At 59.1% G+C, this 13,787-nt stretch overlaps 1 protein-coding gene across 3 annotated transcripts in view; it reads left to right on the top strand.

Annotated features, from left to right (window-relative positions):
- The window catches only part of SEMA3F (semaphorin 3F), a 32,030-nt gene that overhangs the window by 9,042 nt on the left and 9,201 nt on the right, over positions 1 to 13,787 (top strand). For all 3 annotated transcript variants that reach the window (XM_068982872.1, XM_068982873.1, XM_068982871.1), the window contains exons 2-5: positions 354 to 511; positions 12,875 to 13,035; positions 13,121 to 13,183; positions 13,305 to 13,424. In XM_068982872.1, the coding sequence (XP_068838973.1) occupies positions 400 to 511; positions 12,875 to 13,035; positions 13,121 to 13,183; positions 13,305 to 13,424 (456 nt within the window). In that variant the 5' untranslated portion in view covers positions 354 to 399. The remainder of the gene's footprint in view (positions 1 to 353; positions 512 to 12,874; positions 13,036 to 13,120; positions 13,184 to 13,304; positions 13,425 to 13,787) is intronic.

Genomic DNA, 13,787 nt, shown 5'->3' with positions numbered 1-13,787 from the left:
ACTGGAGAAGGATGTAAGATCACCTCCTTGAGCTGAGCCCTGTGAACGGAAGTCTGGAAGCTGTGGTTGGGGAAGGGTTTGAGTGTCCACTGGCCCCTGTTAGCCCTGTTGACCCTAGACTGCACCCAGTTGCTTGGTCTTCAGACCCATTGTTAGGGACAGGAAAGTATATGAGATTTTCACGTTACGGTATTCATGGCCCCAGGCTGAGGATGTGAGCACAGAGGTACCTATCACCCTAGTTGTTCAGATAGGGAAACTGAGGTACCTTTGGCAGAATTACACAAGAAAATGTTGGTCGGACAGGATACCTTGCTCTGCCTCGCATATCTCAATCTTGTTCCTCCTCCCAGGTGTATAGACAGCTGCCTGACTCCTGGGCCCTAGGCCCCTTCCACAATGCCTGTCGCTGGTCTCCTCCTCTGGGCTTCCCTGCTCACTGGGGCCTGGCCAGCCACCCCCACCCAGGACTACCTCCCAGCCATGCCCCGGATCCGGCTCTCATATAAAGGTAAGAGGCTCCCTTGCAGTTCCCTCGCATCCCCCTGTCCAGAGCATTTTGTCCTGTTTCAAAGGAGAGAGAGGAGAGGTCAGAGCAAGAAAGAACAAATTGTACAGCCACATGGGTCACACTGGGTGGTTTGTAGGGGTTGGGGGAGGTGGTGACTTTCCCTAGAAGAACCCCTCTCTTGGCCTCCATATCATTCCTGCAACTTGACGGGGGGTGTAGGGAGTGAATTTCTGAGAGTGCGCCTAGGGAGGGAGGAGTCCTATGCAGGGCTTGAGAAATGGACAAAAGAAACAACCCCTCTCCTAGGCCTGGGAAGGTGAGATATTCATTCCACTGATACTGCTACCATTCCCTGGTGGAAGTTCTCAGAGCATATTAATAAATACTGAAGGGGTCCCATCTCCCTCTTATTCCCTTCCCAACCCAGGGTGCTGGCAGGGAGAATAGAACACCCCCCTACCCCCCACAACAGGGGCTGGGAGGATGACTTGGTTTCCAGACCCTTGGAATCCTGGAGCCCAGACATCCACTCTGGGTGTTTGTCATCATCTTGGAGATCCATGAGAGGAAGTAGAAGGAATGAGACAGAGGGAGGGTCTCTGGACGCTCCTTTTAAACCTTCTTGGACCTGCAGGGGCAAAGGGACAAAAGATTTTGTTCCTGTTTTCCAGAGAGAGAAACTGAGGCTCAGATGAGGGCAGGGCCAAGGTCAGGCAGGAGGCAAAGGCGAGGCCAGAAATAGAACCCTGGTGTCCTGGTGTCCTGGTGTCCCGGTCTTGCCGACGCCTGACGCTCACATCAGTCAGGTCGATTCCCTCTCAATTAGCTCTGAAGCCGACACCCACACTGACTAAAAGCCCAGCTCGCTGGCAGCCAGCCTGTGGCACTGACTGTTGTGGCAGCCTGGGGCGGGGCTGGAGGCTGCCTGGGGCCACCCCATCCCTGGGCCTCTGTGCCTTTGCACACGCAGGTTTCTCTGTCCTGAATGACCTTTCCGTCTCCCACTTGATCTCCTGTCCTACTTTTATGCGTGGATGCCACTTACAGTAGATACTTGAGTCCCTGCCATGTGCCAGGCCCTGTGCTGAGTACTTGGGGCTGTGCAGTGAACAGGGTGGGGCGCTCCCAGACAGAGTGTCTGAAAAGAAAGTGGACACCCCGTTGGCCCATGCCTCCTGGGAGCCCAGCACTTACTGTGCACCAGGCCCCAGGCACCCTTCTCCCCTGTCATGTTGGATAGTCTCAGCCAGGACATACCTATGGCGCGGCCCTCAGTGGTGGGTAGGCCCTCAATGAGCATTTGTGGAGTGAGAATGGAGACCGACATCTACGGAACCTGGGGGTCCTGGCCTGGCTGTTTCTAAGGCTGGAGGGACTGCCTCCTGTTGCGTATACCCAAGGGGCACAGGGAGGGGTGCTGTTAGGAGCCCTGATGGTCACAGCAGCTCCATGCCTCGACTTCTCCATCTGTGGATAGATGAAAGCAGCTGGCCTACCAGGCCTCGGGAATTTGGCCTAGGCATATCCCCTCCCCTCCTTGGGCAGTTGAGAGATGCTAGTTCCAGCCCAGTCAGCCGAGACCCTCTAATAAGCCAGAGGTGTTGGTGTGAGGGGGGCCACGCTGCCCAGGGCAGATAAAGGAACAAAGGCAGGAACTGGGCCAGGCTTGGGCTTGCTGCCTGCCCATCAGCCTGGGCGCCCCAGCCAGGCTGAAAGCCTGGAGAGGGTGTAAGGAGAAGGGGCCCAGGCGGAGTGGGAGGAATCCTATGGCCCATCTCCTATCCTGTCCCACCAGAAGCACAGCCAGGGTCATGCGGAAATGAGGGTCAAGTGGGGAAGGTTTTCCAGAGCAGGAGAGGCATTCTTTGAGTGCTCATGGATGCTTAGAACTAGTGACCTGGCCATCAGGACCTTCTTTTTTCTATCCATCCTTGCCTGGGGCTGGAGTCCTCTTAACCCCAGAGTCACTGGCCAAGTCTGGGAGGAAAAAATACCCTCCTTCCCCCACCCTGAGACTGTCCAAGCCCTGGGGTACCACCTCCCACTGCAGAGGGAGGTATGAAGGCCCTGCCAGCTCCTTTGTTCAGCGTAGGGAATGTTTACTTTTTCCCAGGAAGCCACCCCCAACAAGACACAGCTCCTGCCTGGGCTGGCTTTGGCCAGGACTTGAGGTCAAGAGGTGTTTGGAGAGGGAAAGGGATCTTGTGATGACATGAGGTGGCCGGGCTACTGAGAAACTGAAGCAGGAGCTGGGAGATGGAGTGGAAGGTCACCTTGCCAGGGGAGGTCAGGAAAGATGAAAATAATAGAAATCACAGTAGGTACCCGTGATGATAACCAAGTGGTAGTCCCATCAAGGCCTGGGGAGGAGGGCTGCCTGGGTTTCCTGTGAAGAATCAGACCCAGAGGCTTTCCCGGGTCACTCAGGAGCCAGACTCAGATGGAAGGTGGCTCCACCTGATGCCCGAGCCTGTCCCAAGACTAGGCTGGAGGGCAGGCTGGTGAGGCAGGCCCAGCCGTCTCCCACGAGCTTGGTCTAAGCCTCGAGGACCCTGCAGTGCCGCCCATAGCCTGTCCAGGCTTACTTCCCAAGGAAAGTGTTGAGTTTGCACTGGGCAGGCTTCTTGTGCTCTCTCCCACTGGAGAAACAGCATCTGGGTTTGCTCCTTTCCTATGAATCCAGCTGTCCGTCACCCCAGCCCCTCCACTGATCAGAGTCCCCTGGGAAGCTGTCTCCCTTCAGAGAAGGAAAAACAGAGTCCCGGAGAGGAAAGAGCTCCGACTTCCAGAGCAGCCCTGGGGTTCAGCCTTCTCAGACTGGTCATATCTGGCTTGCCCGGTGGGAAGGACATTCTGTAGGTGGCGGGTGAACAGGTGGGTGCTGGTCACTGGCCCCCAGCCCACATCAGCCCAGCCTCTGAGTCTTTGGGGTAAATGGCCCAGAACAGGGCCACCACTTACATCATGTGTGTGTGGCTGAACGAGAGTCGCCTGGCCTCCTTATTAGGAAATGAAGAGATTGGAGGTTAGGAAGGGTCACAGTCCGTTTACTTCACCCAAGGGAGAGTGAGTATGGGGTGAATAAGGACTGAAGTGGAAGAGTCTCTAGCAAGCTTCATCTTAGCTGCCCTGACTGAGCATGGGTTGGGGCAGGCCTAGGGAGCTTAAGGACCCTCCCTTGCCCCCTCGGGGCTCCCTGGCCAGCCAAGCAGGCTTAGAGCTTGAGATTGAAAGGGAAGGGTGAGAAGGAGCTTGGAGGCCAGCAGTGGCACCAGAAAGCTGGGTAGATGGCTTTGACAATTACAGTGAAACTTGGCGATCACAAACTGGAGAGGGCTAAGTATTCCAGGATGAGCCAGACAAGGGAGGAAGGAAACCCAAAGCATGAACTTGAGCCCAGATCCCTGCATCTGGTACCTCAGTTTTCCTGGAAATGAGAGCTACCCCCTCTTCTGAGATGGACCTTCAAAGTGGCCTGGTGAGGGAGTTGGGAGGTCCTGGGAGGGCTGGTTGGCTGTCCCTCAGCTGGCCACGGATCGCCATCAGAGAGAGCGGGGCAGGTCCTTGTGCTTGCCGAGAACCTGCCCGAGGCCCCGCCGGGGTCAGCCAGGCCAGGGCTGAGGGCCTCAGCTGTGGTCCTTCCAGGTCCCGCCAAGCTTCAGATGGGACCGCCACTGGCTGGGCCTCCGCAGCACAGGCCTTGTCTCTGGGTGCCTGGCACGACGCCTGCCCCTCCCTCCCTGGCTCCAGCTTCTCTTGGCACGGAGTGAGGAGCTGGTGCATGCTCAAGGAGTAAATCATGTTCCTTGGCAGCCCCCGCTGCTTCGTAATTGTAAAGAATTTAAAGAGAAACCACCAAGATAAAAATCTCATCCTGGCCCATAAAGGCATCTTTTACCCTGTGGCTTGAGAGGCAGCGGCCTCAGAGTGGGCTCCTGGCTGTCTGCACCTGTGTATGCGCACCTCCAACCCCGTGACCCCTCCAGAGGTGGTGGGAGGTTCAGAGGGATGTCTCCAGAGCTGTGCGTACTTGACTCCTGACAACTAGGAGACCTCCAGCTCCTCCCCCAGGTCAGGCAGAGCAGGACACTTACATTTGGTTGAATGCAGAGGTGATGCTGTGCTGGTTGAGAGGGCTGGCCTGGAAGGCAGACAGAGCCCATCCTACCTTCTCAGCTGTGTGACCTCAGATGGGTAGCCTAAGCTTTCCCACCTCTGGTTTCTCCATGTAAGGTGAGGATGGCAGTGGTCCCGTGGAAGCAGCATCCGGAAGTCTCAAGCTGCCCAGCTTGCATCCTGGCCGAGGGTAGACCTTACGTACTGAAGTCCCTCTGTGTCCTGTTGCCTCATCTGTAAAATGGGGATAAAAAATGATGCTGACCTCATAGTGTTTTGAGTATTAACTTTGTGTACACCGTTGTGGCTCTGGTGAAAGGAAGTCTCAGAAACTAGGAGCTACTCTGAAGTTGGCAGACAGGTGAGGGCCAGTCCTGGGGATGTCCAAGGAGTCTGCACCGCCTCACCTCTCCCCGTAGATTTCTAACCTGTGGTGAAGCAGACGGTGTCTGGAAAAGGCTGCAAAAGACGCTCTGAGCCCTGTGGGTGGAGTGGGGTCAGGAGGAGGAGGACTTCTGCTGTGAGCATCTGGACAGGCATTTTGGAGGAAGCTGTATCTCCAACAGGGGAAGGGAGATTTCTGGAAGAACAGAAGCAGAGGCGGTGTGTGTGGTGCAGCACTTGGGGAAAGGGCAAGATGCTGGATGGGGCTCGCTCTCGGTGGTAAGATATAGAGTTTGCATTTTCTCCCTTTTGGGTTTGGTTTTTAAGCTCTTTATTTCATGGTAGAGGTACCACATACATACTGGGGGAAAGACAGTGCATTTGGGGAGGGGATGCCCTGGGGGGCATCTCTCCGGAGAACAGTGCCACAGTCTGGTTTATGCCCATGATCGTGGCGCCCATGATCAGCTGCAGTGACCCCCCACCCCACCCCCACCCTGAGCACTGTTCTGGCTCCTACAGCTTGTGCTTGGGGTGACCAGACCTGGACTGCTTACTTGGGCATCTACACAACTGGGCCGAGAGCATGTTTGCTTGGCCTGACCTGGCGCTGTCCTGGGAATCTGAGCCCCGCCCCAAGAGAGCCCTTGGAGCTTTGGAGAAGCAGAGAAGATTCCTGCTGCATTTTTCTTAGAAATAGCAAGAGGGCCTTTGCCAGAGGCCTGGATGCCAGAAGGCTCCGATCTGAATCCAAAGCCCAGCTCACGTGGGTGCCTGAGCTTGGCAGGCCTGCAGGCCCTCGCCCCCCACCCCCCAGCTTGCCGAGCAGCCCCAGGGAGAGGGTGGAGGCCTCCTGGGCTCCAGACCCTGATCACTGATCCTGACCCGGCAAAGAATGGGGTCTGGACGGTGGCTGCTGGGCTAGGTTCCAGGAGGCCGGCCCGTGGCCGGTGGGAGGCCCAGCTAGGCTGACTTGTGGTGTTCCCACTGGGGCTGCTGGCAAGTATTGCCCGTTTGCCGCATCTCTGCAGGGCAGGAACAGTCCCAAAGTAACAGCCCGCTCCAGGGACCAGGAGGCCTTTGGGGCAAAAGGCTTTGGCTCCACCCCCCTCCCCCCAGTCTTCTTCCTTCCTTCCTGCCTCCTGGTCCCCTCTTGCCTCCATCTCCTCCGTCACCACCATGACCCCTGCTTGGTTTCCTACCCGGACATGCTCTTTCCTCTCAGGTCTCTGCACCCGGCCAAGAACCTTGATTCTTCCCATTTAGGGCTCCGTGCTGATGCCCTCATTTCCTTCTAGGAGCAGAGTCCACTGTGTGGACCTGCTGGTCAGCCCGTGTGGGTGGCTCCAGTCGGTCTTACACTATAACTGCAGAGCAGCTGCTAGCGTGTGGGGGCCTCGTGGGCTCCTGCAGCAATCGGGATAGAATGGGTGGCACTCCGGGCTCCTCTATGCTGTCTGTCATTTTGCTCAGCACTCTCCAAGTCCCAGCACCAGGCCTGTGTAGAGTACTCGCTGCCTTTCTGGACGGGTGACCAGCTGAGTCCTGCTGGACTCCTGACACAGCCTCACCATATGCCCCAGAGCTGACCCTAAGCACACAGCTGCCTGTGTGATGATGCCTCAGTTTCCCCACCTGAATACTAGGGAGGGAGCTAAGATGGTCTGGGACACCCTGAGAATCTCTCGGTGGGTGACGTGAATGGGGCTGCAGGGATGGACTCCAGGAGTCTGAAAAGGGCAGAGATGGGGGCGGGGCCCAGGGCAGGGGGAAGGTCTTGACACCCACCAGCCTGTTGGTCCCATCCTGGCCTGTCCGTCTGGTTGATTTATCAGAGTAAATGAGCCATGGAGAGTTTGTTGTCTTTTGCAGTCACAGAAGGGAGGAGGAGGTGGAGTAAGCAGTGAGGGGCTTCCGGGCCAGGTCTGGAATGTGGGAGGAGGGGTGGGCCCCCAGGCCCGCGGAACTGAAGGCTCTGATCCACTCTCTCCACCTGAGAAAGGGGTGGGTGCCACCCTCCCCTCAGGACCCGCCCCCTCTTCCCACCCCCTTCCCACTTCTTGGGGGCACATTCCAGTGTGAGCTGCTTGCCTGGCTCAGGCCCTGTCCTCCCACCTCAGGCTTGGGGGCTACCCTGCTCCTTCAAGCCTGCCTCCTTGACCACACTGTGTCTTTTCCAAGCTGGGCTAGAGCTCTGAACTTTGCCTGGCCCACAAATGCCAAAGGTGTCCTCCTAGGCACACCATTCCGGTCCAGGCAGGATGTCCCGGCCGCTGGAGCCACCAGCCCAGACCTAGAACAATCAGGCACCATGTGGCCCTGGGGCTGGGCAGGGTTCAATGGAGGCACCTAGATGGAGGGCCCCCTACCAGCTAGGACACAATGGTTGAAAGTCATTGGACATCCTTCTCGGGGAGACGTGTAGAACCAACCTCTGCTCTCCTCCTGTGTGTGCCAGGGGGTGACCTTGCTGCCGCTTCCCACCTGGTTTTTCCTGGGTTGGGATGAGCTGTGCCCCCAGCCTGTCTTCTCTTGGGCGGGGCAGGTGGGCGCTGGGGCGGAACGGGCGTGGGAACAGCACGCCTGGGCCTGACGGGCCCCAGCCTCCAGCCCTTTGCCCCCAAAATGAGAGGGGAGCCCGCAGCAGAGTTTAGCCCAGCTGGACTGCTCCAGCTTGGTGTTTACCGAACAGCTGCAATGTTTACAGTAGCTCTTGAGAAGGGGCCCCTTGTTCCAGAGGATTTCCTATCCTGAGGGTCCCATCAAGGTCTGATCTTACCACCTCCCCATATCCCTGGGATAGGCATGTCAGGGAGCCAGGGACTGCAAACATCTCCACCCTCTCCAGGGCTCGGCCACTGTCTTGGTGCCTGTCCCTCCGCCGTCCACTCTGGCCTTGGGTCCCTCTCCCCTGGAGAAGCTGACGTTCCCAGGAAGTGGCAGCTCTAAGTGGTGAAATACGGTAACAGGGTCCCCAGTTCAGACTTTTAAATTAAATTCAATCAGAGCCGTTATTGAATATAAACACGCGGAGTCATTTACATGTTAATTATGTTGAATGGACTACGAGGCCATAATTAGTTGCTAATTGGGTGAGAGCTGCTGTAATTGGTTTTGTTGGCACCGACCTGGCTCACCTGCCTAGGGGGAAGAGGGGCGAGTATGGATAGCTCCTAGGGAGGCCTGTGGGTCTGCGCTCTGGACAGCCTGATTCAGAGATGGGATTGGAGAGGAAAGAGTTTGATGGGCTTGGGGCCAGAGGAACCTAGAGCCTGCCCCCCATCCCCCAGGGAGCAGACAGCTTAAGCCCCAGCCAAACCCCTGGGTCTGGCTTCTAGGGGTTCCCATCTAAAACATCCCGAGGGGTGGCGGAGGGAAGGGACTGGGGGGGGTCAGCCCCTGAATCAAAGGTGATGGCCTCTCCTGCTCAGCCCATGTGGGACCTGGACCTGAATAAATGGTAAGTACCCAGGAGACAATTAGCACGAGGCACATGTCACCCTGGTGTATCCCTGCAGATGTCAGGACCCTGGCATTGAGGTATGTGGGAGGTGGGGTGCTGAGCAGGGAGAAAGGTGCCTGCAAAGGCTTTAGGGCTGCCCTGCCCCCCGCTCGGCCTGGCTGGAGCTCCGGGGTTGCAAGGCTGTGGCCAGGGGCTGAGGCCTTCCGGCTGGCCGCTCATTAAAAGAGGATTAGGCCGGGAGCCAGGGGGCCAGCCCAGCCCCTGGGCCTTCCTCTGGGGCCCCTCACAGCTTGGGGGAGTGATGAAGGGGCTGTGGGCCACCCTTGCCCAGCGCCCACGAGGGTGTCCTGGAGGGACCCTGCCCCTCCTGCTCCTGCTCCCATCTCCTTGTCCACCTCGGTTTCCTTTCTCAGAAGGACCAGAGGATAGAGTCCTAACAGACACCCTGGCGCACCCCTGCCCCTCACCCTCTGCCTCATTTCTCTTCATCTTAGGAATTAGGGCTGCCCCAGCCCACATGAAGTCAGAGGTCAGGGCTGGGCTGCCAGGACCTGTCCATCAGCTCACAGTACCCATGCACAGCCCCAGAGGTGACACTGTCAGTCAAGGCCTGCTGCTTTGTAGGGCTGTAACCAAGGGGGCGGGGTACCCATCTCTGCTCCAAGACCCCCCTCTTGCAGCAGCCCCTGCCTCACTGGTGACAGACCTGGTGTCCTAGAGACGGGCAGCAGGGGTCAGGGGCCGCCCACTCGGGGTCTGTGGGTGAGGGCTGCAGATACGCCCCCTCCGCACTGTCCTCGCCCACCTCCTCCTTTCAAGTGAGGCACCAAGTGCTTCCCAGGAAGGAGGAAACAGAGACCCCCCAGGATTAGGCTCCTGTACGCTGAGAAAGTTCCTGCCCCTGGACCTTTGCCAGGCCGTTCTGGGCCAGGACCCCAAGTGTCTAATGGCCATGGGAGACTGTCAAGGCTGGGAGCGGCTGCGGAAATGAGGTGGCCGATGCCAGAAAAGGCTCTTCCTTCCCGATGACGGGAAAAGCCTTCCCGGATGTTGCCCCACCCGACCTGTGCCCAGCCTGCAATAGTGCCTGGGGGTGGGGAACTCGTCCCTGGAGCATCACCCAGGCACGCCACCCTCTCCCCAAAATGAGAGCTCATCCAGATTTGAATCCCTGGCACCTGCAGAGCCTTGGATTGGGCTGGTTGTGCCCTGGCCCCTCTGTCTGTATCTTCCTGGGGTTGCAGCGGGGGGGGGTGACACTCCCGCTATCAGAACTGGGCCTGGAACAAGTGGAGCAGAGGTAGGGACTGGCCTGAGGACGTGAGCAGCCTGGGTCCATGTCAGCTCCCCCTTGCACACCCATGCGTGCTCAGGCCCCCAGGTACCCTGGGCCCAAGTCGCTGCCCCTCACTGGAGCTGGCAGCCCTAGGTTCTAGGCCTGCTGATGCTGCAGGTGTCAGAACAGTACACCCAGGACTACCCAGCCACCACCTGCCTTCAGCTGGGCTTCTCGGAGGAGTGAAGAAGACCCCCTGTTCTTTCACTCTGTGGCAGAGGGGAGGTGGGGACAGGATACCAGTTTCAGTCCTTGCCTGGTGACCTAAGGTGAGCACCACTCTCCCCTGGGCCTCAGTCTTCCTGTCTGGAGCTGGGGCTGCAGGGCTGTCACAGGGACCATTGTTGTAATTCTTTACTACAATCTGGCATGCAGGAAATGAGCACTCAGTGACCCCAACTGGGCTCCTGAAGCCCATGCCAGGAGCCCATGGCAGGGCCAAAGATTCCTGGCCCCTGGCCCGTCCCTTCCCTACTCTATACAGCCTTATGGGGATCCCCACACCCGCCTGTTTCCACAGTGACCAAAACATCACACCCTGTGACAACAGAGCCATTGACGCCATATCCCGTGGCCACTGGGAGGGGTCCCGAGGGTCCTGAGTCATGTGCCCTGTCAGTGGAGGACGAGTCACCTTCCGGCCCTGGCCCTCCCGGCAGGTAGTCCCCACCACCACCAGGATGAGCTCTGCCAGGGCTGGCCCCTCCTTCAGTCCAAAAGGCCATGGACCTGGGCGGGAATCCCACGCTCTGCGCACTCCGATGTGTCACTTTCCTGCTCTGCCTGTCATCTGTAAACTGGATGCTGTGAGCACAGGGCTTTGCTCGTGATAGATACAGGATGACTAAGTGAGAGGCTCCCTCCATTCCCACCTCTCCCCCCAGGGCAGGGACCCGGAGGGTTGTGAGGGAGGGTGTCAGGTCAAGGCGAGCCTCCTGCTCCTCCTGTAGGCCTGTTTCCTCATCTGCTGAATGGCCTTCTCCTCTGTCCTCACAGCACTTTGAACTTGAGAGGGGGATTTGGAAAACTTGGGGGCTCCTGGCACTGTAGAGTGGGAGGGCTGAGATTATAGGGGCCCACAGGGCTGGGCAGGGATGTAGGGATTATAGCCGGTTGCATCCCTGGGGCTAGATATTTGAAACTCCCCCCCTACCCTAGATCCCTGTGTCTGAAGGTGCCCACTTGAGCCTCGCCTCCCTTCCCCCTGTTGCCCCCCAAATGCCCCCTTAGCTCAGCAGGATGGGTAAGGGCACCGTCAAGGCCATGCCCCCAGCCAGGGTATAAATAACCCCTGGCGGGCTGTCCCAGCCTGGGGGGGCTCTGCTGGCAGCCCCACTTCCTCTCTGGTCACTTCCTGGCCCTGGGGGTGGGGGAGTGTTTACTTTCCTGTTGTCACGATGGCTGGGTGGCCAGGCGGGGGACTCCGAGTGGCCCAACAACAGGTGCAGGACAGGTGCCCAGGCTGCCCTGCCCAGGACTTCAGAGGCACCGCCGACGAGGGCAAAGCCAGGCAGGGATCGGCCCTTTGATCCCTTGGCGTCCCTGCGTCCCCGCGGTGGGCCAAGGTCATCACCTGTATTCTCTTGCCGTAGTCAGGGCTGGGCAGGGCACAGCCTCAGACGGGGCCTCCGGGTCTGCTGTGGGAGTCCCCTGGCTCCCGGCCCACCTCACACGCCCATCTCAGCACATCCTGAAGCTCCCGTTCAGAGCTGCTCTCAGGCTCAGCCTCTCCAGCTCCCTTCCCAGCTCCCCAGCGCACAGCGGGGGGTCAGGGTCAGCCAGGCCAGTCAGAGACAGGTGCCCCAGTAGAAGGTGGCCTGGGCTAATGGGAGGGAGCCCCCTGCTGGTTCCACCTTGAGGAGGACCTCAGATCCCAGCTCTTCCCCCCTCTCCAGGTCTCTCCCTCGATTGCCCCACCTGTGAAATGGGTCACCAGCTGTGGGCAGGGAGATTGCACATTTGATCTCCCTTGGTGGGTGCCTCATGTGGCGTAGGACCGATATGTACATGTGTGTGTACCTGGGCCGGGTGTATACATGCATACTGTTGGTTCTGCATGCTGCCGTCTCAAGTCTCCTGTGCTGGTGAATATCCATCACCCTGGTTACAGTCACTCCTCTCTGGTGAAGCTGAAAATTGCTGGCGGTGGGTGGAGGAGGGGCCTGCCACAGGGACCCCTCGGAACTCCCTCTCCCAGAGGAGGAAGGTTCCCAAGTTTCCTGGAATCCTCTGTCATTGGCCTATCACTAGCCAAGTTCCCTCCTAACTTTCATCCTCAGAAAGGAGGGCTTTCCCCCAGCAGCCTGTGGGTCAGAGGGCCACACGGAAGGGAAACTGAGGACTCAGATGGACGCTGCTCCCAGCCTCGGGGGATGCTGCAGCCCTAGAGGGCTGGCCTCTTTCCTGGGAAGGACTTCCTGGCTGGTTCCAGGAAGTGGCCTGAGGGTTCCACCATCAGCAACCCCGTGGGGTCTGAGGGAAGCCCAAGCTCTCTTGGGCAGTTTGCTTCCAGCAAGGCTTTCTGATGTCCTGGCTAACCTGCTTCCGACAAGGTGGGGACCTTGTGTGTGCCCGCTTTGCCCCCTGCCTTGTTGGCAGCTGGGGTGAGGACAGGGTGCCCCGGCTCTGGCTCTGTGCCAGCGTCTCCGGGCTTCTCTTGATGCACCTGCCCCCACCCCCACACCCCTGCTCATTAACCTTTTTAGGCCCCTGTGGGAAGCTGGCTCCACCCTGAGCGTGGGAGCATTAACCCTCACTTGAGCAGAGTCTTTGATGCCATCACGCGCCCTGACCCGCGCCCACTGCGCTTTCACTGGAACCTGGAGACTGGCTGGGCTGCCAATGAATCAGGGCCCCAGCTTTGGGTGTGGCCCCTTCCCTGGCTTGCCCACCTGTCATCCCACTTTCTCCTCCTAGAATGTCAGGGACTCAAGAGGTTACCAAGTAGGCTCTGCAGGGGAAGCGGAGGCTGAGATGACTGTGGGGCGGGACTGCTGCCTCTGTCGAGGGGGATGGCTGGCTGGCCTCTGGGTGCCCTGACTGCTGCCCTGCCCTCCACCCACAGAGCTTAAGGCCACAGGCACCGCCCACCTCTTCAACTTCCTTCTCAACACAAGCGACTACCGAATCCTGTTCAAGGACGAGGACCACGACCGCATGTATGTGGGCAGCAAGGACTACGTGCTGTCCCTGGACCTGCATGACATCAACCGCGAGCCCCTCATTGTAAGGGCCAGGGGAACGTGGGGGGATGTGGGCTCCCAGGGTGGGGGGCCCCGCCGGCAGGCCCTCTGATCCCCCTCTCTGGCAGATCCACTGGGCAGCCACCCCACAGCGCATTGAAGAGTGCGTGCTCTCAGGCAAGGATGGCAACGTGAGTGCGGTGGGGTCCACGGGTGGGCTGGGGTGGGGAGGGCAGGGGGCACGGGGACCGCAGGAAGGCATGGGGCCCGGCAGGCATCTGGGCATCTTCTTGGCTTTCCCTCCGGCCCCAGGGTGAGTGCGGGAACTTCGTCAGGCTCATCCAGCCCTGGAACCGAACACACCTGTACGTGTGTGGCACTGGAGCCTACAACCCCGTGTGTGCCTATGTAAACCGTGGCCGCCGTGCCGAGGTAAGCCCCGCCCCGCCGAGGTAAGCCCCTCCCCGCCCTGGCCCGAGGCCGCCCCCACTGGGAGCTGCCTTCCAGGGTTCTGACGGGAGCACGGGCCTGAGCCCCAGCCCTGCCACCTCCTGGCCCTTTGACCGTGGGTGAGTGATCTCTTCCACCTCTCAGAGCCTCCGTTTCCACACCTGAAAACAGGGCTCATAGCTGCCTTTCTCACAGGTCGGTGTGAGGAGGCGGCAGTGAGCTGATGCTCTCAGAGTGCTTAGTACTGTGCCTGGCGTGTAGTAAGCGCTCACTCCAGACCTGGCAGCAGTTCTCTTGGCTTTGCCTGTGGACGGTGCCCCGTGCAGCCAACCCAGAGGGCCTGGC

Source organism: Capricornis sumatraensis, chromosome 10 (genome assembly GCF_032405125.1).
Source record: "Capricornis sumatraensis isolate serow.1 chromosome 10, serow.2, whole genome shotgun sequence".
Taxonomy (NCBI): Eukaryota; Metazoa; Chordata; class Mammalia; order Artiodactyla; family Bovidae; genus Capricornis; species Capricornis sumatraensis.
Note: the sequence above shows the minus strand (reverse complement) of the source record. Positions and strands in the feature narration are given on the sequence as shown.